At 38.1% G+C, this 25,805-nt stretch overlaps 1 protein-coding gene and 1 long non-coding RNA gene across 5 annotated transcripts in view; one reads left to right on the top strand and one right to left on the bottom strand.

Moving 5' to 3' along the window:
• LOC126336553 (outer mitochondrial transmembrane helix translocase) overlaps positions 1–785 on the top strand; it is a 67,617-nt gene extending 66,832 nt beyond the window's left edge. For 2 of the 4 annotated variants that reach the window (XM_050000402.1, XM_050000404.1), the window contains one exon: positions 47–785. In XM_050000402.1, coding sequence (XP_049856359.1) covers positions 47–209 — 163 coding nt within the window. In that variant the 3' untranslated portion in view covers positions 210–785. Of the gene's footprint in view, positions 1–43 lie in introns of all 4 variants that reach the window. The other 2 variants (XM_050000403.1, XM_050000401.1) reach the window with 1 other exon arrangement.
• Positions 396–24,079, bottom strand: LOC126336555 (uncharacterized). The gene is made up of 2 exons (XR_007564976.1): positions 23,993–24,079; positions 396–4,948 (listed from the first exon to the last, which is right to left on the bottom strand). It is a non-coding gene; the product is annotated as an uncharacterized LOC126336555 (long non-coding RNA).
• Positions 24,080–25,805: the final 1,726 nt, after the last annotated feature.

Below are 25,805 nucleotides of genomic sequence, written 5' to 3'. Positions count from 1 at the left end.
GAAAGTATTACTGTTTTGATGTATAATTTTTTCCTCATGCAAGCAGGTCCCCAACATTAACTAATGCACAAAATGATGCGGAAGAAGAATTTCATGATGCATTGAGGCCGATAACAATGGATGACCTTACGAAATCGTTGGAGAAAATGAAATTATCAAAGTACCATTGTGGCATAATTCCTCCACCTCTCTCTATCAGGCATGACTGAGCAAGTCTGCACTTTGTCACACTGAAAGACAGGCTGTAATTGCTGCTGTATTGCCTGGACATATTCAGTGTGCTTGTGTGCTTTTTGTAGTATTGATGTGTGGCCTTCCCAGGATATGAGACAAGTGTATAAAGTCATGAATTAGTGGGATACTTAAATTCTGACTCATAATGAGTGCCTATATCAATTGTAAATAAGTCACCATTTGTTTTCTATATTTATAGATGGTACATGCTTTAAGACAGATTTATATTGATATGTTTTACCTCAGACTTTTTTCTTCTCTTTTATGTGTCTTGAATGTGATTGTCATTACAGTAAGCTTGTATGTGATAAATGAAATTTTGATATTTATGATTTACTTTTATGTGTGATACACAATCTTAAATTTAACATTTTAATAATTGTTTCATGTGGGTCAAAACAGAAAGACAGGATCCGAAGCAGTTAAGTCTGTCATTATTAAATGCTTCCATTTCCAAATTGTTACCAAAGACTGGAAATAATTTTGTACTGCTGCCATCTTTGTACAACGTAGTGAAACACTGACAGTGTTATTAAATGTTCTGGTCTGCAGATTGTGTATACTCTTTAATGTTTCTGTGGCTACATTTCAACATTATGAATAAGAATGCATCTATTTTTAAGTGATATTGTTATCCAGTGTCAGAAACACCTTTCCTACATTCCCAAGTTTAGTGCTGTCAGCCTTTCTCCCCCTCCCCAAAATGCAAGTGCTCGAACATGTTGCGTGCATACGCACTAGGGGTGTCAACTCTTTAACTCCACAGCCGTCACAAGAATCTGACAGACCCAACAATTCTCCAGATATACACTACAGGAAATAGCCGATGTGACGGTAGTGACCTGACGTCCGGTGGTGCAGAAATCGGTGGGTGGTGATATGCATCTAGTTTCAACTATAGTAACTTTTCCATCACCGATGTCTAACAAATGTTTTGAGAATGTTTCGGCGGATGGATCTTGGAGCATTTGAACGCGCATATTTACATTCAGTTGTACTTTTTTAACATTATGCCACAGTGGCGATAATTTTAAGCAAGTGTTGATCTCATCAGCATATGTTGAATGTAGAATGACGGAAAGTATATGTCTGAAATCACCTGAAAGTAGTAACAGTGCCGATAAATAGTTCGTTGTTTTTTATATATTTCAATGTCCTGTTCAGTGCCTCAAGGGAATGTTTGTGCCATAGTGCATTCACTCCAGATGATAATTTTACAGTTTCAGCACTGTGGCCATGGATGATTTGTTTTTTATGTTGCACACTGCGTCCGTCTTATTTTGAATATTTAGTGGCAGCTTAAATACTGAATGCACTGTTCTGCCTCCGTCCAATAAAGTTGACGCAGTGCCAGATGATCCAATGGCCAATGTGATGCCATTATTTGATCATATTTCGACGAGAATTAGTGAAATAAGGAATGTTTTGCCAGTTCCACCTGGTGCAGCCAAATAAAAAGAATCCAGCTTGTCCTGCTGAAACTGTGAGAATAATGCGGTTGTAAATGGTTCTTTGTTCCTTATTCATCAGTGGGACATTGTGAGTAACAATCGCTGCCATTTCAACAGTATTGTATTGCAGTTCACAATTCATTTCAGTGTTCATTAAATCAGATGCACATTGATTTGGTGAATACATACTGAAATGACTGAGTGGTAAGTTGGCAATGATATTGCAAAGATTCTCAATAGCAGTCAATACTTCCTTGTACATACTTGCTGAATGCCATCGTTAGATTGTTGCACCGTGTATGATGTTGACACAATATATCTTCGGTCATTGAATCTTCGTGATTATCCCACAATGTCTCTGCTTGAGCTGGGAAACATGTATACAACACTATAGCGAATAGTAGATGAATTTGGTGTACAGTTCAGTGCTGCTTCATCAAGCACACATTGCCACTGGTTGCAGTCTTCCAGCAAGCTGAGTGCAAGGCATGCATCTTTATATGTTGGATGCTGTTGTCCATTCACTTCACGTATATCTTGAAATGACAATGAGCCAGTGACATTAACCAACAACAGAGATAAAAGCACTCAGTTTGCCTTGGATTGACTGTAAATACTTGCCCCATGTTTGAGCCCATGTGAAGTAGCGTGGTGTTTCTGAATATAGTAATGTCCATGCAAAGGCATCAAAAGCATCTGCAGGATTACACAATTCAAAAATTCGGTGAGTAGTTTTTGGTGGATTTATAGCACGATCAATCGCTGTCTCGTTCGTGTTATATACACGCTGACTGTTTTCAAGATGGACGGCTAAATGACTAACTGCTCGATCCCATTGATGAAATGGGAAACCAAAGATACACTAAACAGCTTCATTGGAGCTTAAGTACTTGCCAACTTGGTAGAGCATCATTTCATCATTCTTATTCATTGGAGAAGCATTCATATTGGTATTTCAAACTCGAAATACGGTCATATTGATGCTCTTAACTGAACTGCAGAACTCGACATTAATATGAGCGCCGAATGTTTTGCTTAGCAAATGCAATATCCATCTTGTTCCTTCCAGAACATTAGTGAAAATTGGAGTGTCATATGAACGGTGTGTATCAGTAATGAACTGAAGATTATTATTTCTTCTACGAATCAAGATTTCTTGTGTAGCGCTACGATTGCCAACCATAATTCCAGCAAAGCCGTCAGCAACAGGTGCATTGAATCTACAAATGTGTTCCCCAGCAGGTGTTTTATCAGGATTAATGACAATAGCGTGATTATCGCTTTGTAATTTGTGCATGTGTGATTTGAATATTTCCAATAATTCACTGTGCTCATTCAATATAGCGTCCAGCTCGCCAGTGATGCATGCATCTGGCAAAAAGTGAATTGAAGTTATTGTAGCCACAACATGCATTCATGCATGCACCCTCACTGCCCATAAAGTAGATCTGTAAAAAATTATGTGGTTCGTTTGGCATTGGCAGCAATGAGTCCACTTGTGATAAATTTTGCCTTTTATTGTGAGTGTTGAATTGTTCGCCATTTACAGCATTATTCTTAACTATTTCTGTTGCTCTGAACAATGTCATTTGGAAACATGAATTGAATGTTAGAATTGACTTCAGGAACAAGTTACAATGTGGATCTGTGCCAATAAGTAAACCGAGAGAGGTGATAAACTAGCTCTAATTAGAGAACTTTTTAAACAAATAGCTGGTAATTTCCAAAATTGTTACATTATTTGGAATATGCTACAATTAACGAAAAGCTTGAGGCTTTCGGAGGAAGCAGCCCTTTCAAGCAATATATACCTTCAAAACCTGCGAGGTAAGTTTTAAAGATGTTTGCTCTTACCAGTGCACGGATCTTTTAACCCTCAATTTGGAAATTTATCCTGGGAAACAGCCGCCTGAACCCTTCTCGACTGGCATGTCTCCATACGAAATGGTGAAATGTCTGACGAAGCCTATACACGATACTGGCAGAAATATTAAATTGACAACTGGTTCAGTAGCTTTTCAGTGGCTGAAGAATTGTTGAACGTAAGGTTGACAATGGTTGGGATGGTAAGAAAAAATAAAAATAATTATCACCTGAAATTGCAAATAAACAAAATTTGTATTGCACACAATTCCCTTTTTGTTGACACACAAACTCTTTGCCCATCAAGCAAAAAAAGTTATCCTCTTACCTAGTATGCATTATGACGCTGTGATTGAAAGTGAAACAGTTGCCAAAAGGCCGGAAATAATTCCTTTCTACAACGCCACCAAAACTGGTGTTCACACAGTGGATAGGATATGCAGTTCTGGGATGTGGCCAGAAATACTCGACGTTGGCCAATGAGCGTTCTCTATTCATTGCTGAATGTTTGTGGAAGTAATGCAGTGGTAGTGTACAGTTTGCAAAAAGATACTCTTCCAAAAAAAAGTGTACCTTTTTGAAAAACTTGTTTTTTGGTCATGTTGCTGACCAGGTGAAACGGAGGAAATGCAAAATCTTCCCAGGCAATTGAGATCATTGATTGACAACTTATTTGCAATATTGTATCCACAACCATAGTAGAACCAGTTCTAAGACATCGAACCAACGAAGGTAAGGAAACTTCCTGGCAGATTAAAACTGTGTGCTGGGTCGAGACTCGAACTAAGGACCTTTGCCTTTCGCGGGCAAGCTCACGGAATTAAAACTGTGAGGACAGGGCGTGAGGCGTGCTTGGATAGCTCAGTCGGTAGAGCACTTGCCCGTTGAAAGGCAAGGGTCCCGAGTTCGAGTCTCGGTCCGGCACACAGTTTTAATCTGCCAGGAAGTTTCATATCAGTGCACACTCTGCTCTAGAGTGAAAATTTCATTCTAGAAGGAAAAGATGTTAAGAATGTTAGGAAAACACACTACCAATGTATAAAATGCCCAAAGTACATTTGCAAAAAGAACCATTCCATCTCTGTAAATGTTATGATTACTATTTACAAGTAAACAGTAAAGATTTTTCAAATGTAAGCATACTATTAAAATTTCTCATTTATAAACATGGTTTATTAGTATGTATTTCCTATAACATTTCTTTATAAATATATTTTGTAAATGTATTATACATATTATTATATCGAGTTTCATTTTATTGTATTCCATAACGATGGTAAGCATATGACATGACTTAGAACTAAATATACAACATTAAACAGTTAAAATGACTTTCGGCTCAGTGAAGTCCAGTGCAGCCGCTCCCATTACCATGAGTGCAGTAGCGCGACCTCCGCCGGCTGAAAGTGGAGATAAGGGATAAATGCAAAAATAAGGGATAACTCATACAGAACAAATGGTAAATAATCATATTCTCTCTAAAAATAAAATCGCTGCATTAACAACCCAAATTACTTGCATTTGTATAAATACAAAAATGAAACAAAAAGCGTACCAGTATAGAGGTTGAACACTTCGGGGTACACTTAGTGATTTAAAACTGTATCTTTTAATTATTGATGGCTTTCTGGTATTTGACAACAGTTGGTCCCTCTTTGTAAAAGTGTCCCCCCCCCCCCCCCCCCCCAACCAACCCTGAAGTTTGCTTTTATTAGGTAGTGTCACTTCATTTATTATTAATCTGTGAAAATTGTGTGTGTCCCTACATTTGATCTAGAAACCCTGAAAACAAATCCAACTACATTTAAAAGATTAGGCAAATTCCCTTACATTTCTATTTTTTTAATTGAAAACATTAACTAATTTTTACAAACATTTTCATCATGAGGAATGAAGCAACTTCATAAATTTCAGTCCAAAGAAACTTCGGAAGTTTCTGAATGTGCTTAAATTTAAGTTCAGATACTGAAGTAAAAGGTATCAAAGAATCTAATGAAAAAGTTTCATCAGATTCTAAGTGCTGGTTTAGATATTCAAGCAAAGTGGAACAAAAATCTATGAAGTCTCTCTAAATAACTGAATAGAAAGTCATTCCTTTATCATTTTGATTTTAGCACTACAAAAGTATGAGGGTCAGTCAAAAAGTAATGCCTCCTTTTTTTTTTCTTTTCTTCTACGTTTGTCAGGAAATTTAAATGCAATTACATAGGTTGAAAACCACAACATTGACGATCATTTTGTCATTTTTCAATGTAATCTCCGCCCATCTCTACAGTTTTGGTCCATCTTTGAACAAGGGCATGTATCCCAGCACGGTAAAAATCACAGCTCTGCTTCCTAAGCCATTGACGCACGGATGTTTTGACGGCCTCCTCATCTTCAAAATGAATCCCACGATGAGCTTCTTTTAGTGGCCCGAACAGATGGAAGTCTGATGGTGCCAGGTCAGGGCTGTATGGGGGATGAGGCAAAACTTCCCATCCAATTTTGACAATCTCGTCAGAGGTGTGACGACTGGTGTGTGATCTTGCATTGTCATGCAAAAGAACAACATCTGCCATTGATTTTGTTGGGCAAACTCGCTGAAGACGTGCTTTAAGTTTTTTGAGGGTTGTGACGTATTGAACAGAATTTATTGTGCATCCCTGCTCCAAAAAATCAACCAGAATCACACCCTCTGTATCCCAGAAAACTGTTGCCATAACTTTCCCTGCCGATCGCACAGTTTTGAATTTTTTCTTCCTCGGCGAGCTTGTGTGACGCCACTCCATTGACTGCCTCTTTGATTCGGGTTCAAAAAAATGCACCCATGTTTCGTACCCGGTCACAATTTTTTTCAGAAACTCATCTCCCTCCAAACGGAAGCGCTGCAAGTGTTGGGAGGCTATTGTTTTCCTTGCCTCTTTATTCTGATCGGTTAACATTCTTGGAACCCACCGTGCACAAACTTTTGAGTACCCCAATTGTTTAATAATCGTGATCACACTGCCTTTACTAAGAGAAATAATGCGACACACTTCATCTGCAGTCACCCGACGGTCACCACGAATGATGTCATCAACTTGCTGAATGTTGTGTGGGGTCACTGCACTCACCGGCCTGCCGCTCCGCTTTTCGTCAGTCAACGGTGTTTGCCCTTCAGCTTCCTTACAACGACGAACCCATCGTCTAACAGTGCTGACATCCACTGTCACTACACCATACACCTTCTTCAGTCTTTCATGAATGCGTATGGTCGTTTCACCTTCTGCATTCAAGAATTCAATCACACAACGCTGTCTCAAACGAACATCGATGTCGGCCATCTTACAAACTTCTGTGCTGCCACCTGTTGACACAGAAAGTTACTACTGCAGTGGATTGCAGAAGGTTTGAGGAATGGCGCCAAATTCAAATTTTTCACTTAATTTTTTAAGTAGAAAAAAAATGGGAGGCATTACTTTTTGACCGACCCTCGTATGTATCAACTGTTTGAATTTACTAGTTTGTTTTTATTATTTCAAAGAACTCCAAACTTAAAGCACATTCTAGTTTGAGTATTCCATCATTGTTACCACTATGAGAAAAACAGTATAAATATGACTCGTATTGATTCCTTTTTCTTGGTCAATAGTCACTGAAATATTTGTCCAGTACTTCAGGACAATCGTTACTAACAGAGGTCCAGGAAGTAAGGACGAATTTGAATTTTCCACCATTTTGTCACATGACTTGCAGCCCATGGTTTTTTCATGTTTGTCTGTGAACCTTCCCATTAGTAGTCGGGTAACTTTTATGTGGTGAACGTTGTTGTTTGATGTTTACTTTCGTCATGGAGCAGATAACTGATCAGTGTATCCAAGTGATAAGAAGTTATTACAAAACAGGGAAAGACCTTGCTTGTGACACTCAGATCCAATCAGGTTGGAAGTTGTAGACTAAGGGTTCTGTTTCTAACATTAAGAAAATGAGATGACCACATTTTTGTTTGAACACACAAAAACATTGCTGTTGTGCATGACAGTGTGACGGTAAAGCGCCCAGAAACTCAGTTCGCTGATGAGCTCAGCAGTTGAATTGCATTAAATTCACTGCATTAAATATTTTTAAAAGATCTGAAAATGAATGCATACGAGATTCAACTCTCCATCACTGTGATCGGTGACTGTTACCGAAACATGCTTTTTGATTGGTGTTTCCTGTTACTGATGAAAAGATGATTTTGGTTTCAAGATGGTGTGAGTTGTTAAACACCTGGTGAAACAACTGCTGAGATGACTGGAAAGTTTCTTCAAAAAATGATCTCTTTGCATGGCAACGAGCAACAGCCTGCCAGGTCATGTGATCTTATGTCTTATGACATTTTTTTACGCGAATCAACCACAGACAATACACCAATTGAACGATGAAATTGAAAAGGTTATTAATGGCATCCCACCAGGTGTTGTGAACGTGTCGTCGAGAATGTCAGTGAACACTTTGCTCTTTGCTGTGTGGCCTTGGATTGTTATGTGGTGGATATAATTTTTCATACATAAATGGGAGAAGTTACTTAATGTGTTCTATACCACTTTAATATTTGACCCTACTTCCTAGACACACTCTACTTTAAAAATTACTTCTTATGGGTTCCTTGTTTTAATTAAAACTTTCAACAACAGGAATTAGTGTTAACCACACGGTAGGAATGTGCTTGTGAATTTCACTCTCTTCCATTTCTACATTTTCAGAAAATGGGTGAAGAGAATTTCTCTTTTTGCAGAAATGAAAAAATGCCCATACAATTTTAAAACTAGATTTTCTATATCAGCATTTAAAGTATCACTTACACATTTGACAGCATTATGTAAAACATGATATCAACAGTGAGCCTTTAAAATATTTATCACGTAGCAGTTTGATAACTGAATTGTGCTTTCCAAAGTTTACATTTGGATTATCCACACTGTACAGTTGGAAACTTCTAAACTGTGTGGGACACAAGGGAAGTTTTCAGCAAGTTGTTAATGCCTATGGCTGTTTCATCACCTTGTAGAAAAATGTCCAAAAGTTTGTGTTGCACTCCAACATATGGATCAAAATATCATAAAGACTACTGGGAACATTTTCCTGTTTTTATGGTTAGGCAATTAGTGCAAATAGAGAAAAATTAGCTTGACCTCTGGGTCTTTCAAAATTTGAGTAAAATCGCATGCTTCTGTGGGGCCAAAATATTGGTCAAGAGACTTCCAGTTTTTGTGTGACAACACTGCATGTTTTTTTTAAAAAAAAAATACATGCATCACCAAACACTTCATCAGTTAATTTCAAATTGTAGTCCATCCTACTATAACTGAGGTTATGTTTTACATTGTGATACACAAATGCCAGTTCTCCCTCAGTTGCCATGCATAATTCCTTTTGTGATGTGCTGTTGAAGTTGCATGTCTTGTTTGCCTGTTTGACTTTCCCTCTTTTTGTGATGTACCGAAACATAAAAAACTTAGTCACTGTTGTATTTCCTAGATTACAAAATGAATGACACAAAATGACTATAAGCCTATAATTTGTACCAGTTACCAAATGTTGAATAGTCTGTTGCCATCGTATGCAAAACTAAACTCCTTCTTGCAGAAAGAACCGTGTGTATTGAAGATTATTATTTACATGTGCAGTCCATGACTGTCTTCTCCCAATGGGTTTTTTTTTTTTTTTCTTTTTTTTTTTTTTTCTTTCTTCCCCCCCTCTCTCCCTTGGTGAAATTTCTTATCCACTATTCTCACCAGCATCGCTCATCTTTAACTCTTTATAAAATATATAATGCCTAACTAGTAAGAATTGTCCTCTCAGAACACAGTATGACTATTTAGCAATAATGAGAGGAACACCTAGGCACATAGTGGTGTGTTGGGCCAACACAGCATTGAATGGAAGTTGTATTGGTGAGCATAAATTCATCAGGAAGGTGTAGGAAAACAAAAGAAAGTAATTGAGAATGGGTGTGAAAGCAATTGTCTAACTTAAAATAATGGATGATGGGAATTATGAAAATATGGAATATATGTAGAAAAGTGACCGGAGATTTTCATCCAAATTAAGTGAAAATACAGGATGTATGGGATAATTGATAACCTTACACACATGCACAAAACCACAACCGTAAACCAAATTGGAGGGATTGAAGTAGGCATTAATGACCTGTGTGAGATATGGTTGGCATACAAGAGCCTGGATCTAATTATGCTACAGTAACAATGCATACTTGACATATGTTGTTGGAATTTTTTTTTGTGATGGTCAGTGCTGCCTTTTCCCTTGTTATGGTGTAACAAATGCTTGCGAATTTCTGCTATGGAGTTGCTCATATTGTACTACTTAGATTTTCCTTTTAGTTATTTCTAAATTTTGATTAATAGAAAATTTACAAAAACATTGAAATTTTTAGTATTTCTGAAAGTATCTGCATTTGTGTTTTAGTGATAGCATTAGTGTAACAGTTTGTCTGTGCACTAATTGTTAGAAGGCCCTGGTAGCTATCTACATCTGAGTAACTAATGTGACTAATTGCCATTTGTCTCCTGTAGTTGAACTTTGCTCCTTAGAACCATGACGTCACTTTATTTTCTTGGTTTGCAGAATTTTATTTTGTATTTCTGTATGCTTGTCTTTGACCCACCAAAGTTTCTGATCTGTGTAGGATCATAAATCTTTTATTCTCCTTCCATTGCCTCAGTTGTTCTAATGTTAGAAATGTGAACAAGAGAAATATATTGCACTAATTACACATCATCAGTATGTGATATTCTTGACTTTCGGCAATAGAAAGTCTAAAAATGAGTGCACATATTTTCATGAAATGGATTGCATTATAAAATAAGTATTAAATTTCATATTATTCGATTAAACAAACCCTTATTTTTGTAGTTAATGTTCTTATAAAGTTAGGTTTTTGATTATCTATTTTAAAACTGTTAACTACCAGATTCAAATGATTTCTTTGCAGTTAATTTTTGTGTGTGCGCCTCTAGTTTCATAATTTTAATCCATTGATTCCCTGTTACACTACCCAGGTTTTACTTAAAGGTCCATTTGGTTTGGACATCCCATAACTTTGTCTATTTCTTTCATCAGTCATAGAGATCAAACATTTAGATTACAGCTATTAACTGAGTTCAGGGTTCACAGTACGCATAACAAAAAAAAGCCATCAGTGCTAAGTAATAATTCACATACTGCACAATAAAGTACAAAACAATGACAATAATGAAATGTAGTTGAATGGATTCTCACTCTCATTCAAAATCTGATGTAAGCACAGTCAGTCACTGTTTTATATAGTTCAGCGCCCTACAAGGACAAAAATGATTTTTGTTGTGCTCTTTTATAGATAATAGAATATGTACACAACGAAGATTTAATCATCATAGTAGAGTATTTTGCAGCTTATTAAACTATTGTATACAACTTAACCTGCATTGAAAAGGTAGAAATACATAGCAGTCATATAAGTGCTTAGGCCAAAATCAGGTATTCTGTTACTACAGGTGTTAATTGGGTGTCTGGTTATACTTGCTCTGTTTTAAATTATGATTTCGAATCTTGTGAAATTTTATATAACTTGGTAGCAGGCATATCTGACAAATGTTATAGTTGTTCTTCCCTTAATATAAGTTTTTTAAAAACATTCAAATCTCTATCAATTCAAAATTGACTTCATACACAGGACTAACTACCAGCAATGATATTCAGTTTATTTGCTTATTGTCACTTTTAGTATTTGGTTCAGTTCTAACTTTAGACTTTGCTTGTGTAGAGAAACTAAATTGTCGTACATGATTATTGACACAAATTGTTATATTTCTTGTTGTTGATTCCTGTTCGTTACTGCAGACTAAAAATATTAATAATACATATCTTATGATTAACACTTTGGAGACAGACACTTCACTGCTTTTTAAAGCATTACTGGCGCAAATGTAACTGATGTAACTAAAACTGGACCAAGCTTCAAGATTTATTTTTCATGTTTGCTTTAGTTTGTTGATAGTTTAACATTTTAAAATAATAAGATAATTATCTCCTGAAGAAAAAAGTGTGAGGTGGGTTACTGTCAATTACAGCAAACTGCAAAACTAACAAGTACACACACGAAATAACATTAGTGAAGTCGTACTGGTTCAGCCATTCGTGATAGCAGCTGTTATATTTGCAAATGTTTCTTTCTAAATAATCCTAGAAATTGACAACAGAAGGGACTGCCAGTCAAGGGGGCAGGTAGTGAGATGTCACCACATTTTCACATGAAATGAGTACAGTTTTCGAGCAATAGGTGGCTCACACAGGGAAATTGACCTATACTTCTACATCGTTGCTATCTGAGTTCTGCTCGGGCTTGGTCTCCAAAGTATTAATATTGGCTTTTGGTTGGCATTGTTATGCATCTTGATACTGCAGTACCATAGGATGCCTCCATATTTCACTCCCACACATAAAATTGAAATATATGAAAACAGCATAGCAAACATTTTCTTCGTTCCTCTAAATATTCAGTATCAATCGACGAACAACTGTCATCCATTATACATAGTCTGCATATCCACATTCATTTTACAATGTACTTTACATTGATTAGTTTTCAGCAAACAAATTTTGTAGATTGTCATGGGAAAGGTGCTTAATTCTTGCAGAAACTGGCTTTCATGCAAATCTCTAAATCTGTTAAATGGAAAAAATATTAGTGTATTTATTTCATGATACTGTACTGGTAAACATCACTTAAAGAGTTTTAAATTTTGTCTTAAATGCCATCATCATTGGACTGAGTGTCTTACCTGTCATGGCTAAGGCAGGAGAGATGGTAGGGCACATTTTTGTGACACTTTATAAAAACTTTTAAAATACCAAGAATTGCATAAAATGTTCACAATATCAATGATGAAATGACAATGTTTAATTTTTTTCAAAAAACTGTGCATCAGAATTAAAGGATCACTTTTTCAAAACCCTGTAATTCCCACCCATTGTGATGCCGAAGTTTGAAACTGGACTCAGAGGTGTGTGTAATCTTAATCTGTAACGGTGCAAAAGCATGGCAACCTACAATGTCACCATTGGTCTTGTGATGGTTTAGACACATGCAATGAAAGGCTACTGCTCCGAAGTTCTTGTGACCTATAAGTTGGGTTAATGATGCCACATTAGCATCAAATTTCACCCCAGTCCTGCGCAATGTTGTTATGGACGTGTCCTTTCAGTGTGAAGTGTTAGTTCTTGTTTACAACCCTGTTCCTGTGCCTGGTACTTGGTTCCTGGTTCTACACATTAGTTTAGTGATGATGCCAGGTACCTTGGACATTATCGTTGTGGTTCCAGTGAGGCTCAACAAAACCGCTGCCTTCATGATGAGAAATCCAAATACAAGCAGTACACCCCCTAGAAAAATGTACCAGTGGATACAAAAATATTGGTTAGTGAGATGCACATCAAGCATTTAGCAGTGTTTCTGGGAGATGCTGGCCAGGATCTGACTAAATAGCTATAATGGTTTGTCAGTAAATATAACAGTGGATGATATAATGTCTTTGTTAATACTCATATTTAGATTCTACGGTATGGCAAAGGTTCAAGGAGGAGGAAGACTCAAGAGCAGGCACAAATTTCAGGCTGAAATTGAAGACCTTTGGTGATAACAGGCAGCATATATGTGTATTCATAGCTAACAAAAGAACCGAGCCCAAAACTATGAGGTGACAACTCTGTGAATGTGAATCTGAATATGATGGAAGCAATATGGTAGATGACATCTGTAAAGTGATCCTTTTGTAGGACTCACATGATGCTAGCACATGGAGACAATGCACCAGGAAATAAACACTGTTAGTCTACAGACTTCTGTGATACGAATGGCAGTCGCTAAATACTATCAGTTACGCAGAAAATACTTGGAAGAGATGTGACTGTTTACTACTGGTTTGAAAAGTTCTCGGGGCGGAATAGAAAAACAGTACTTACAACACTGAAACTTTTTATGTTTTTCAGTTTAGTCTTCTTGTAGATTAATGCACTTGGTCCAATGATGTTCCAGTGCCTTGATACAATCTTGTAAATGAGTTGCCTCCAGGCTTGCAAAATAGTTGTCAACTCCGTCTATTAATTCTTCTTTTGAAGTGAATCTTCATCCACCAGGCAAAATTTTTGGTTTGGGGAGGGATGGAAGTCTGATGGAGCCAGAGTGAATAAGGCAGGTGTGGCAACAATTGATACATTAGTTCATGTAATTTTGCCTTGGTGATGGCACATGTGTGCGGGTGGGCATCAACAGTTGCTGCACCCATTTTGCAGATATTTTTTTCATTTCCAATTCTTCACTTAAAATGTGATACACCCTGTCAGATGACATCTGGCACGCATGAGCAACTTAATGCACTTGCAGTCGGCGATCCTCCATGACCATTTTGTGCATTTTTGCAATGATTTCTGGAGTAGTGACACATCTTGGCTGACCACTCCGCGAATCATCGTCTAAGCTCTCCCGAATAATTTTAAATTCATTTGTCCACTTTGCAACAGTTGAATACGAAGGAAGAGAGTCACCCAGTGTATTCTGGGAATCGGCATGAATGACTTTTGCTTTCATACCTTTTTACATGAAGTATTTAATCACTGCTTGAATGTCGTCGTAGTCCCCCCCCCCCCCCCCCCCCCAATATCTTCGCAAATCACTACGCGGTAACAACAACAGAACCATGTCACTGCCACAGCTCTCTTCCAAGAGCACTGACGTGGCACGTGTTTACAGGCAACTGTCCAATGAATATCTCATGAACAACTCGTTGCGCCAGTTCTGACCTCTCTTGGTGATTCTGAGATCTTACCAAACCACCGTTGTAAAACTGTTAAAGTTGTACCCATATAACCTGAAGTAGGCAGCATTGAATACTGAACACAACATGGAGGAGGTAGTGTCACTAACCCAAGAAGATAGTTGTTGCACACCAGCACCAATTTATATAAGATATGACCAAATCAATGAGTCAGATACTGTGAGTACAGGCTGACACATTCACATAACGTGAAAGAATCGTGATTTCACAGACACATCTGCCTATCTTGCCAGTTTATTCGCCCTGCAGGAAAAGCAACATTTGGATAATGGAGAGCAAGTGATTTCTTGTCATTCCCTGCCAAAAGATATCATAGGTGTCAGCTGTAACTCAGATTCAAGTGCTTAAAATTTCTGAGTGACTAATTGTGATTTGTTCTTTGGACATGGCGACGAATGATGCATCAATATTACATCATGAGCAGGTAAGCCAGGTGCAGAAATTTGATTAATACGAATTACACTGTTTGGAGACTGGGTCATGAAAATATTGATAGTGATATGATTGTATGCAGCAAGATGAGTTCGCGCAAGTGAAAGCAGTGTAAATGAGCAGGAAAGTACACTCTTGAGAATTTTGAGACTGCAGGACTGCCATTTAGAAAACTTATGTTCACATCTCAGGCTACACTTATGTGCTCTTACAAGGATTCAAGACCTGAGAGTGAGGATTGAAACCTAGAGAGCTGTCCAGCTTTGGGTAGATTGTATACTACACAGAGAGGCTCTTTCTGTTGAGAGTCTTAATTTCAGTGAACATATACTCTGTCTGTTTGTCCTCGTTTTTGGACGTATGACATTGAGAAGTAAGCATACATGGGTATATGCAACCACATCGCCACCTCTGCTATTATACCTGTCATGTCTCACATAGCCACTGAGGCTTATAGATCTGGAAGCGATAATCGGCTTATCACTTCAATAGTAGTAGTACGTGAAATCTGAGGTCCTGAAATATACCTCCGAACTCAGTCAAATGGGTTGGTAATGACTGGATGTTTGTATGTGTTACCTGTAGCTTTTAGCCATCACAAATCGTTTCCGCTAAAATGCCGCAAGTAGGGATAGTGGCTGTCCTGAACTTGCATCATTTGGGGTGGGGGGGGGGGGAGGGGTGGCAGGCAGTGGGTTTAATAACTAAAAAATTAATCCAGAAAGCTAACAATTAAATTAGTGGCAGGCAGGGAGGGGGAGACAGCGAGGAGTTCAAGGCAACTTCCCTAGAACAAAGGGCGAAGGGAGACAGCGAGGAGTTCAAGGCGACTTCCCTAGAACAAAGGGCGAAGGTCGGCGTGAACATGGATAAGCGGGAGCCAGACAGTATTCAGTGTGAGGGAATATCACTGAGAATAGTAGAGACTGTAAAAAAACTATGTGCCCTCTGTATTAAAGGATGAAAAGTAGTTCAGTACACTGTACAGTTCAGGGTGGGGGAGAGAAGCAGATGACTTTCAGGGGCGATGCTGCCAGCAGTGAAAAGTGGGTTTAATAACTAAAAAATTAATCCAGAAAGCTAACAATTAAATTAGAAACTACCAAAGTAACACTGACTGCGATTTTGTTCCTGGCAAGTTAAACAAAACAGGTGAGTGAGCAATGTAGCCAGGAAAAGAGTATTAATTTCAGTACTACTATTATGTACAAGATAGAGAATTCTCATTCAAATAGTGTTAACAGTAAATAAATCTAATTAATATTACAGTTAATGGTAATATAGAAGTAATAAGTGAAGGCACTAGTACAAAGATAATTACAGAGTTGCGACTATGCAACAGAGTTAGCAAGTTGGTGAGAAGTGCATAACTAATGGATGTCCACTCATTAACTGAGGGCGTTCACAGGCTCTCCATCTTGTGGAAAAATCTATGAGGGCTAGGAACAGGCAAAACACAAACTGTAGCTGACCCCCACTCTTTCCTGTTGAAGATCTAATTGTGTATTTTGTCTACTCCACATCTCTACTGGACCACTGCATAAGGACACAAGCCATCGAATCCCATGAAGTATCTGCTGTGTGTATAAATGAAAAACTTGTCTGTAGCCGGTAAGCCTTAACACAGTCAGGACATTAATTCATTCTGGAGCTGCAGGACCTGATAGTATTACAATATAAATGATCGATTTCGTCATAGGTCCATTACAGTCAATAATAATGTATAATTTTAACCATTCTCTGACATCCAGCATCTTTTCATTGACCTTGGGAAAGTGACTCATGTGAACCTCTACCCAAAATAGAATCTGCTCTAGAACATTATGACTACAGACCCATTTGCATTCAACCAGCATTACCTAAGACTTTAGAATACATAGATCACTGTCAGCTTCCCAGTTACTTAACGTCAAATAGCCTTCTGGATGAGTACCAATCCGGTTCCCAGAAAAATCGCAGCATGACAACTGCTCTTATAAAAGTGACTGACGAACTGAAACAAGCTATGGACAAAAAAAAAGGCTGTCTTCATACTGTTCTCTTACTCTTTTTTACCACTGTCTCCCTCTCTGCAACTTTCATTGTCTCTCTGTCCCACTGCCATTATCTTTGTCCCATTCTTCTTCTCTTCCATTGCCACTCATTGTCTCTTTGTTTCTCACCTATCATCTGCTGTCTTTTACTTCAGTAACCAATGTCTGCTCTTCACACATTCCATTGCTGATGTTTTGCTCAGGATTTGGCACCTAGGCAGGGAAACATTAACACATAGGTATTGGGAATGGGGAAAGGGCGCAAATGTTTTTGTGTTAGCACCTTGACTGGGCTGTTTCTTGCACTGCTATCTGGTGCTATCCATGTAGTTATTCCTGTGTCTCACAGTACTTTCTTGCAGTGCAGCCTACTGTGACACATTTTGATGCATTTTCTCATATTGAGTGATTGTTGTGATTGTAAGTTGTTAACAATTCGAAGCTTTTGGCAGAAGGTATGTATATTACGAAAATAAGCACATTACAATTGGTTTATTTGGCCAACTGTCTCATGAAGCCTTTTTCTGGAGGAGCAAATGCATGCACAGTACATTTCGGAAAGTAGATGTTTCGAGAGATTCTTTCCTTGAATAATACATTTCAAAATCAGGTTTCTGAACTATACCTTGTAGGGATAACATTGTCAACAGAGAATAGAAATCTCAGTTGCTGGTTGCTATCCATCTGTGCACATGTGTTCATTGTTTCAGTGCACTCATCTTGAACTTACAAACTGTGCAGCATATTTGTTTGTCCCATTAATTGTTACTGCTAACAACCCGTCATCAGAAACAAATGTGAAAATTTAAAGTGGACTCCTGTGGCTGATCTGAAACTCTAGATATACTTTGTAAGGCATCCTGAATGTTGTCAACTGCAGACTCAAGCTCTGTTCATTGAGAATGCAGTCCAGCATTGCCAGCAGGCAGCCCAAACTCTGTTGAGCACGGTCAAGGGGTTAAACTTAACCCATATGGGGCATCCAGACCCTCAAAGCCTAGCTATGGTTTCCAGTCGTCTATCCTTCATCTCTCTTTACTCCCACTGCTGCTATCTTCATCCATCTCTCTTTCTCATTCACTTCTACTTTCTCCTGCCAGCACTGCCTCCTCTCTCTTCCAGCCTCGCTGTCTCTCTGCTAGTCTATTTCAGTTCAAAAAAGTGTGAATATGTTCGCATAGCCAAATTTATGGTGAGGAAGGTGGAATGAGGATTTAGGCAGCTAGTTCACCATTTTCCTGTCAGCGTTGTTTAAAGAGGAGCATATTCACATTTTTGTGATCCGACAGCAGCATTTTTTTGCTGGATCACTTCTATTCCATGTTACAGCAGGATGTGCTGCCTAGATAAAATGAATTCTGTTGGTCAGTAACTTTTCGACACTTTGTTTATACACTTCGACATATTTTCATATTTTGATGTACAAAAAACAAAAAGTACTCATAATATAAGGGTAACAGGAAATCTCTTCCCATCCAATGCGGTTCACTTTACACTGTTTTACAAAAAAATGTACAACATTTTTTTAGGCTAAACCTACAGGTTATCAGTGCCAGTCCAAGATATAGTGGGCATTGCTGATAAGATAAAGACTTTCGGTGCCAGGTTACACACTTGGGAGACTTACATTTAAGGTCACTGCCAATCAGTTTCGTCTGGGAAACTACAGGCAAGTGATCAAGGTTATCCAGGGTAACCCTAAGCACCTTATGCAGCTGTATCAGTTATATTCAGAGTCATCTAGGGGAACCTCTGCCCTAACAAAGCACCTTAGGCAAGTGGACTAAGTCATGATGTATCTCAACGCTTGTCAGGTGATATAAAATTGCTTGGAAACCCCTGGATCCAAGGGAGCACATGAAAATGGTGGGAAACCCCATGCACCAATAATATTTGAAAACTCCCTCTTCCCCTTTAATATCCTTTATAACTAGCCCATCTGTGTATTCCTCTTCATTTGAGGTCCGTGCAACACAGTGGCGGGGCCGCCCTTATTGCCATCCGTGCCGCCCCCGCCAGTCCACCCCCGCACGCTATCCATTCGTTTCTTCGTCAGTCGACTCGACTGAATCGAGTAGCTGTACTTTCCTAAGCAGCACATGCGTCTGTGTCATTGTATTTTATACGTTTGTCTGGCATATAGATAGCTAATACGTACCTGCACGAAAAGTTGCGACCTTTCTAATGATATCTATATGTTATTCTGTCTGGAATTTGTCGGAGAAAAGTAGTGAATATTGTACTGTTTTCTTGTACAGTTATAAATATGGACTATTCGCCGAATAGGAAGCTAGTATACATTCAGAAGCAGAAATATTAAGACTGAAGAATGAATTAGTAAAAAGTCCTAGTTGTAGGAAGCGCAAGTTTGAAGATTAGTCAAGAGTGAGAATGATCAGTTGGTTGTGGAGTATTAATAATAGTAATTCGTTGTAATTTCTCAGTAACAATATTGTTACGAGACTCTGTTGAACGCTCACCCTGACATTGATTGTCCTGTTGACGATGTAATTAACCAATTTGCCAGGAAGAATAGGCCCACAGAATTCATCATTTAACCCATTACTGGCCAAAACTCTTATCAGATAATTTTTTGCAAACTTTTATACATAAATACGTTACATTGAGTGATTAATTGAATACAAAGTTGTTTTGAAAATTTTCAGTTTATTAGAACAAAAACTATAGACCCTCCCATTTTTGGGACATTGGCCAAATGCGCTATCCAAATTCACAACCTTATTCTCCATGCATAATATTGTAAGAAACAACACAAACAATAAATAAAGAAAGTTTGAAAGTTTTAATATTATTGAATGTCTATTCTGTGGCGTTTACAAACGTCTGCTTGTGACTGTGTATGTGCGGATGGCTATGTGTGTGTGCGCGAGTGTATACCTGTCCTTTTTTTCCCCCTAAGGTAAGTCTTTCCGCTCCCGGGATTGGAATGCCTCCTTACCCTCTCCCTTAAAACCCACATCCTTTTGTCTTTCCCTCTCCTTCCCTCTTTCCTGATGAAGCATCCATTGTTTGCGAAAGCTTGAATTTTGTGTGTATGTTTGTGTATCTATCAACCTGCCAGCACTTTCGTTTGGTAAGTCACATCATCTTTGAAACTACTTCCTGGCAGATTAAAACTGTGTGCCCGACCGAGACTCGAACTCGGGACCTTTGCCTTTCGCGGGCAAGTGCTCTACCATCCGAGCTACCGAAGCACGACTCACGCCCGGTACTCACAGCTTTACTTCTGCCAGTACCTCGTCTCCTACCTTCCAAACTTTACAGAAGCTCTTCTGCGAACCTTGCAGAACTAGCACTCCTTTCTTTCAGGAGTTATTTGACTCTCGTACCAAAGATTAATGTGAAAAGCATTTGACACTGGTGGACAAAAGAAGCTTTTACACTCTTCATTTATTAGTTTCAGTATAAGATACCTTTCATTGTTCTCCTGTCCTGGTGATAAGACGTGTTGTGTAATTTTAAAGTGAAATGGTGTTATGCAATGAAAGCTATTCACACTCAATATGATTTTATGATTTACGATACCAAGGATCCCAGTTCCTGAAACTCTTGGAGATTATTATTATTTTAATTTTATATGGACAATTTAGACAGAGGCGACAATATTCAAGATGCGCTGTTCAACAATACAGGTATGTGAATGTGTTCATCTCTTTCCCTTCCTGGCCACCATTGTCAATTTTGATGTATTTGCCGCGACTTTTAAAACCTGCAGTCTTTCTTTTCATTTAATTTGGAAGTCTGATAATTTTCGTTCTTAGATGAATAAATGCAATTAATTACAATTCTTTTTATCTAGGCCAGAGGGAATGATAGTACTTAGGACATGCGTGCCTCTATCCTGATCGTACGTTCGCATACAACTAAGTGTGTACCGACGGAACTATATTTATGACCCATTTCCTGTATGACATATATTCTTATTTTGAACCACTTACTCGCGAATGTACTGCCTTCTTATTTTGTGGAGTCTATAATAACGTTACTTGTGGCTTAGTTTCCACAATTGACCTTTGCCTGTGTTGCAACAGTGCTTCATGTGAAATACTTATTACGCGACCACCATAACAACTCTCATTTCAAAATTACGACACCAGCTGACTGAGCTTCCAAGAATTTAACAGGGCAGTTACAAGCATCAGGTGAAGAAAAGCAACACACACACATACATACACTTAACTATGACAAATGGTTCATTGAACTATTCTACACATATTAGCAAATACGCATCAACTATTTACAAATAAATACACAGCCACATTCTCAATTACTTGAATGAAAAGTGTGAATATGGTAGGGTTCCAACCTCATACCCATTGATGAACCATTTGCCACCTTGATGGGACAGCCCTACTTCAAGCTGCAGTGCAGTATGGGCATGGCCTCTTGATAGAAATATTACCTGGTACATCATATGTGTTGCTGCGCCAGTGCCCTCAAGGAGGCACCTCTTATAACCTCCAGTCATGAGAGCCTTAAGATGCCACACGATGCACACCCGTAGCCCACTTCTCTGTGGCATCTGTATCTATATGGTGTACGTACATCGTTGGTCTGAGCCGCACAAAGTCCACAGTCTGTGATCCTCTCACCTCGTCTTTCGTCAGAAAAATAACCTTGTTCTGAGCTGTTATACCAAAAGTATTATCAGCCACATATCCAGGCATGTTGATTATACCTAATAACTTCATATAAATTGCAGCCTTTCACCAATCAGATGAAATTTTCTGTATCCATATAAAGTGAAATGAGATCGTTAAAATTTGGTTTTGCAAACCCATAGTAAAAGAATTACATATGGAGCTTGGAGATGACCAGAACACACATATCTATAGAAAGGCTCTATGAACTGCGCTGAAACCTTGAATGTCTCTACAGTGACTAGTCTCTCTGTGAAGATAGTGACCCATTTGAAATTTAATCTGACAATGTGGTCTCTTGCAGCATAATGCCCATCCCACCAGTAAAAAATTAAATTTCGCAGTACTCTCAAAACTTTTCCACAAACTCTATTATTCATTAACTTAAAATAATCTTCTTCAAAGCCACACATTGCGAGAGCCCTCTGTTTGCTGTTTGTATCAAAGTACTCCTTTAACCAGCAGTGCTGCTTGAATGAGATTCTGCAGGCGATACTAAAATGTTCCATCCCTAACCTGAGAGAATGCTGGATGTTTCTGTAGAGTGCAGAATATAAGGATGTTTGTTCCCCAGTATTGTCAACAGCTCTGGGATGTATATACACATTTTGATGGTCTAAAACCGTAATTTTCATAAAACTGTAATTAGGTTAATTAAAATATTAAATTATTAGTTATAAATAAGGAATGCAATATAGCCCAAAGAGAGTAAAGATTAGATTTTGTTTGTTTGTATTAATTATAAGTAATAGAGACAATAGCGTCTCACTCTCATTATATTCTGATCTGTTCTGTAAGAACCTTCTCCGTTAGCACTAATCACTTCGATGTGTTGTGTAATTGTGAACTGGAAGTTGAAATTATATATCAGTATCAATACAATTTTGTTTTACCCAATTTATTCCAAAAAAGTGAATTCGCCTCGTGGCCGGTATTGGTTCCAAAAATCAGGTGTTTTTCCCAAGTGAGATAAATCAGTTAAAGAAATAGAAAGGATTGTTTTCGGAGATAGTTAAAGACACTGAAATCATTAACAGGTATAGACTATGGAAAGCGAACAGCACTGAACTGTTAATACTTTATATTTCTTTTCTGAAATTTGAAAGCAGTGAACGTTATGCTAATCAATAGTCCATTTTCAGTAATCAGCCAATATTAACTATCGGCCTAGCATCCGTGGTTGGTGTAGAAAGCAAGCATTGAAAGCACTGCTACAAAAAGTAGTTTTAAAAATAACCAAAGTACATTCCAGTTTGCTTGGCCCTAAAGTATAAAATCGGATAAGTTCTGTCTTTTTCCATGTCCCTGAGATAAATTGATGTGTGCTTCATAATAAAATCTACTGCTAGGACTTAACAAGAGAGAAGCCACGTAAGCACATCGAACTTGTAATACGACTGTCAACAAAAAGAGCCAAGAGAAGTCCATACTAAATTCACTGGCGCATGCCTCTGTGGGGCTAGACATCAAGAATATTTGGAGTCCTGCTCGAAACTACAGAAAAGATTTTGAAAATCCTGTAGCACGGTGGAGAATACATTGGTCCTAATTTTAACAAACAGTAGAAACGGAATTCGGCCCACTGCAGAGAAAAGGAAGAATTCAACACAGCGACAGAGAAGAATTCGGAGTTCAGCCCGCACTACGAGATGACTGGAATATACAATTAACATAAAACAGCTAGGACTAAAACAATAAACATGTAATTGGTAATTATTGTTTATTTGTAGTCACTATTATATGTAGAATCATGAACAAAATTTTATTGTAACTAATCTGTGATTCTTTTTTGTTCCCTGCTCCTCTCTTGTATTAATTTATGATTTCAACATAACTTCACTCAGGGAATAATCAGTGAAGGTTTATCTGAATACTGAAGTACTGGTGGTGAAATATCTCACAAATACGATATTACCTATTTGAAAATTTTCTTTTTGCATAGTATTTTCATCTTGATTATTAGTAGTGCACTAATTTAGACTAGTAATTAATTTAAGGCAAGATATTTTGTAGTTAGTGCTAAGTATGTGAGAACAATGTGAATTTCACCAGTTAGGTGTGTGTTAACAACGATAGGGAATAGATTTGTTGAGAGAAGTTCTTGGGATTTTTGGTGATAGAACATTATAATTACCAGGAAAGTATCTAAGGCTATCATGTTCATATGGCAATGGTCAGGACCAGAAGAGAAAGGATGGATGCGGACAGACTTATAAATCTCCAATCACGAGAAAATTTAGGACCAGAAGCGGAAGGATGGATGCCGACAGACTTATAAATCCCCGATAACGAGAAAATTTAGCAGATTTTGACGATAATAAAACAGAAAGAACACATATACCAGCAGCTAACAGGGTGATAATCGAACGCAGGTCCCTTTGCCTCGATTATTAAACATTGTGGACCTAATTCGGAAAAAGTTTTACCCGATAAGGTTGAGGAACACACAGAATCAGTTCCAAAATCAGGCGAAGTACCTGTCTGGCAGATGATTTCTGATACTTTTACGACTCTTCTAACAAGATTAGACGAAAAACAGGAAGAAAGGGGTAAGTGGTTACCCGCTAAGCTGGCGGAGAAGGATAAAGAAAGGGATATTTAGACAGGAAGAAAAGGACAGAGGATGGGAAGCAGGACGAGATAGAAAACTCGCGAAAGGGGATAAAAAGATCTTTGACGACTTACATCAGGAACGTAACGTGTTGGACGTACGAAAGTTTACCAGCCTTGGTTGCTTAGTTAAAATTAGACGTAGAACGTTCCCAAGACACACAAATTAAGATTGAAAAAACTGTCGAGTCAGTGGCTAATAAGCTGTCGCACCTTGAAATAGAAACCAAGAAGAACGTAGATGAATATCTCGTGAAACAAAGTCGAAAGCAGGAAGATGAGATGTCAAAATGGACCGAGAAAAAAGTGTTGAAATTAATACTAAAGTAAATTCCGAAATTGCTTCTGCAGTAGAGTCAGCTAATAAAGGTTCAGACAAGGATTCACAAGCCATGAACGAAGATTTCAAAGCCGATTTTCGGCAAATTAAAGACAAAGTAGTGCTTGAACTTCGTAAATGGCAGGACGAAATTCGAAACGTTGAATCACGCGAAAGCGACGTTTTAGTAACACCAAACAGCAGGGGATTTTTCCAACTAAGACGAAACTGAGCGAAAATTAATCTCGTCATTACAGTTACGGCATTGAACATATTACACCGATACCGTATTGGGAAAGCATAGATGAGTCAAAAGGCTGCTGTTCGTCTCTGTCATTATTATAACCTGAATAGAGCTTTATTAAAGATCGAAATTCCAGACTTATTCTTCAAAAGACTACCTCCACATCCGACTGTATTCATAAAAAAAATTTAGGAACATCATTCCACGATCGTGGGAAGAACATCATGCAGTTCGTTGTGTCGAGCATTATTTGCGCTGCTGTCTTGCGGACAAACGAAGTTGTGGCTTTGTGTGAAACTATGGACACAGGTTCACTGCCGATTTTCGGTCTGTTAGCAAACAAGAAAAGTTGAGAACAGAGGTTTATAGTTCTGAGTACTACAATCCCCAGAAAGGTAGCTTACGGAAATATTTCGAGCGCTACATTAATAAAATACAGTATTTGGACGAACTTATCTCACCTTGAAAAATACTGTGAATATCAAAAGCCAAGTTACCTGTAAACGTTCGAGAAAAATTGGTTTACGTGACAGATACCGACCTTGAATACTTTTTGTCAATAGCTGATTCCTTTTGATTTCATTCACGAGAACCTCAAACAAATGAATGGAAATGAGAATACGGCAATCAAAATTTTGGTGGGAATTCTAGGGAAAATAACCACAACCATAACAATGGACATAACCCGATTCGGAACAATAATAATTATAACCGAAATAGAAATGTCCTTGGAAATGGAAGTGGGAAAGGAAATGGTAACTTTGCTTATCTGACAGCTCCACTCATTAATTTTAATGAGAACTTCCAGTCCATTCAGCAGCGATATTAACATTTTATATCCCCAACTTACGACAATGCAGGAGATTTCTATAGTGCTGAATGTAACGCTGTTTGTCCTCCAGTATTATCAATAACTCTGGGATGGAACAATTTCGTGTGATAAGGCACTCCGGACACAGAAGCATGTCACTGTTCAAAGCACGCAAATAGGTGGAATATTCCAGTTCTATTTCCATGAAACACCGCTCACAAGCACCCCGAGACACATCACGGATATTTTCCTTCAAACTGAGATTTCCTCCTCAGGTAGGCATCGGAACACTCCAAATGGTAGACT

The sequence above is a fragment of the Schistocerca gregaria genome, chromosome 2 (assembly GCF_023897955.1).
Source record: "Schistocerca gregaria isolate iqSchGreg1 chromosome 2, iqSchGreg1.2, whole genome shotgun sequence".
Taxonomy (NCBI): Eukaryota; Metazoa; Arthropoda; class Insecta; order Orthoptera; family Acrididae; genus Schistocerca; species Schistocerca gregaria.
The sequence above is the reverse complement of the archived record's forward strand: the minus strand, read 5'-3'. Positions and strand labels throughout refer to the sequence as shown.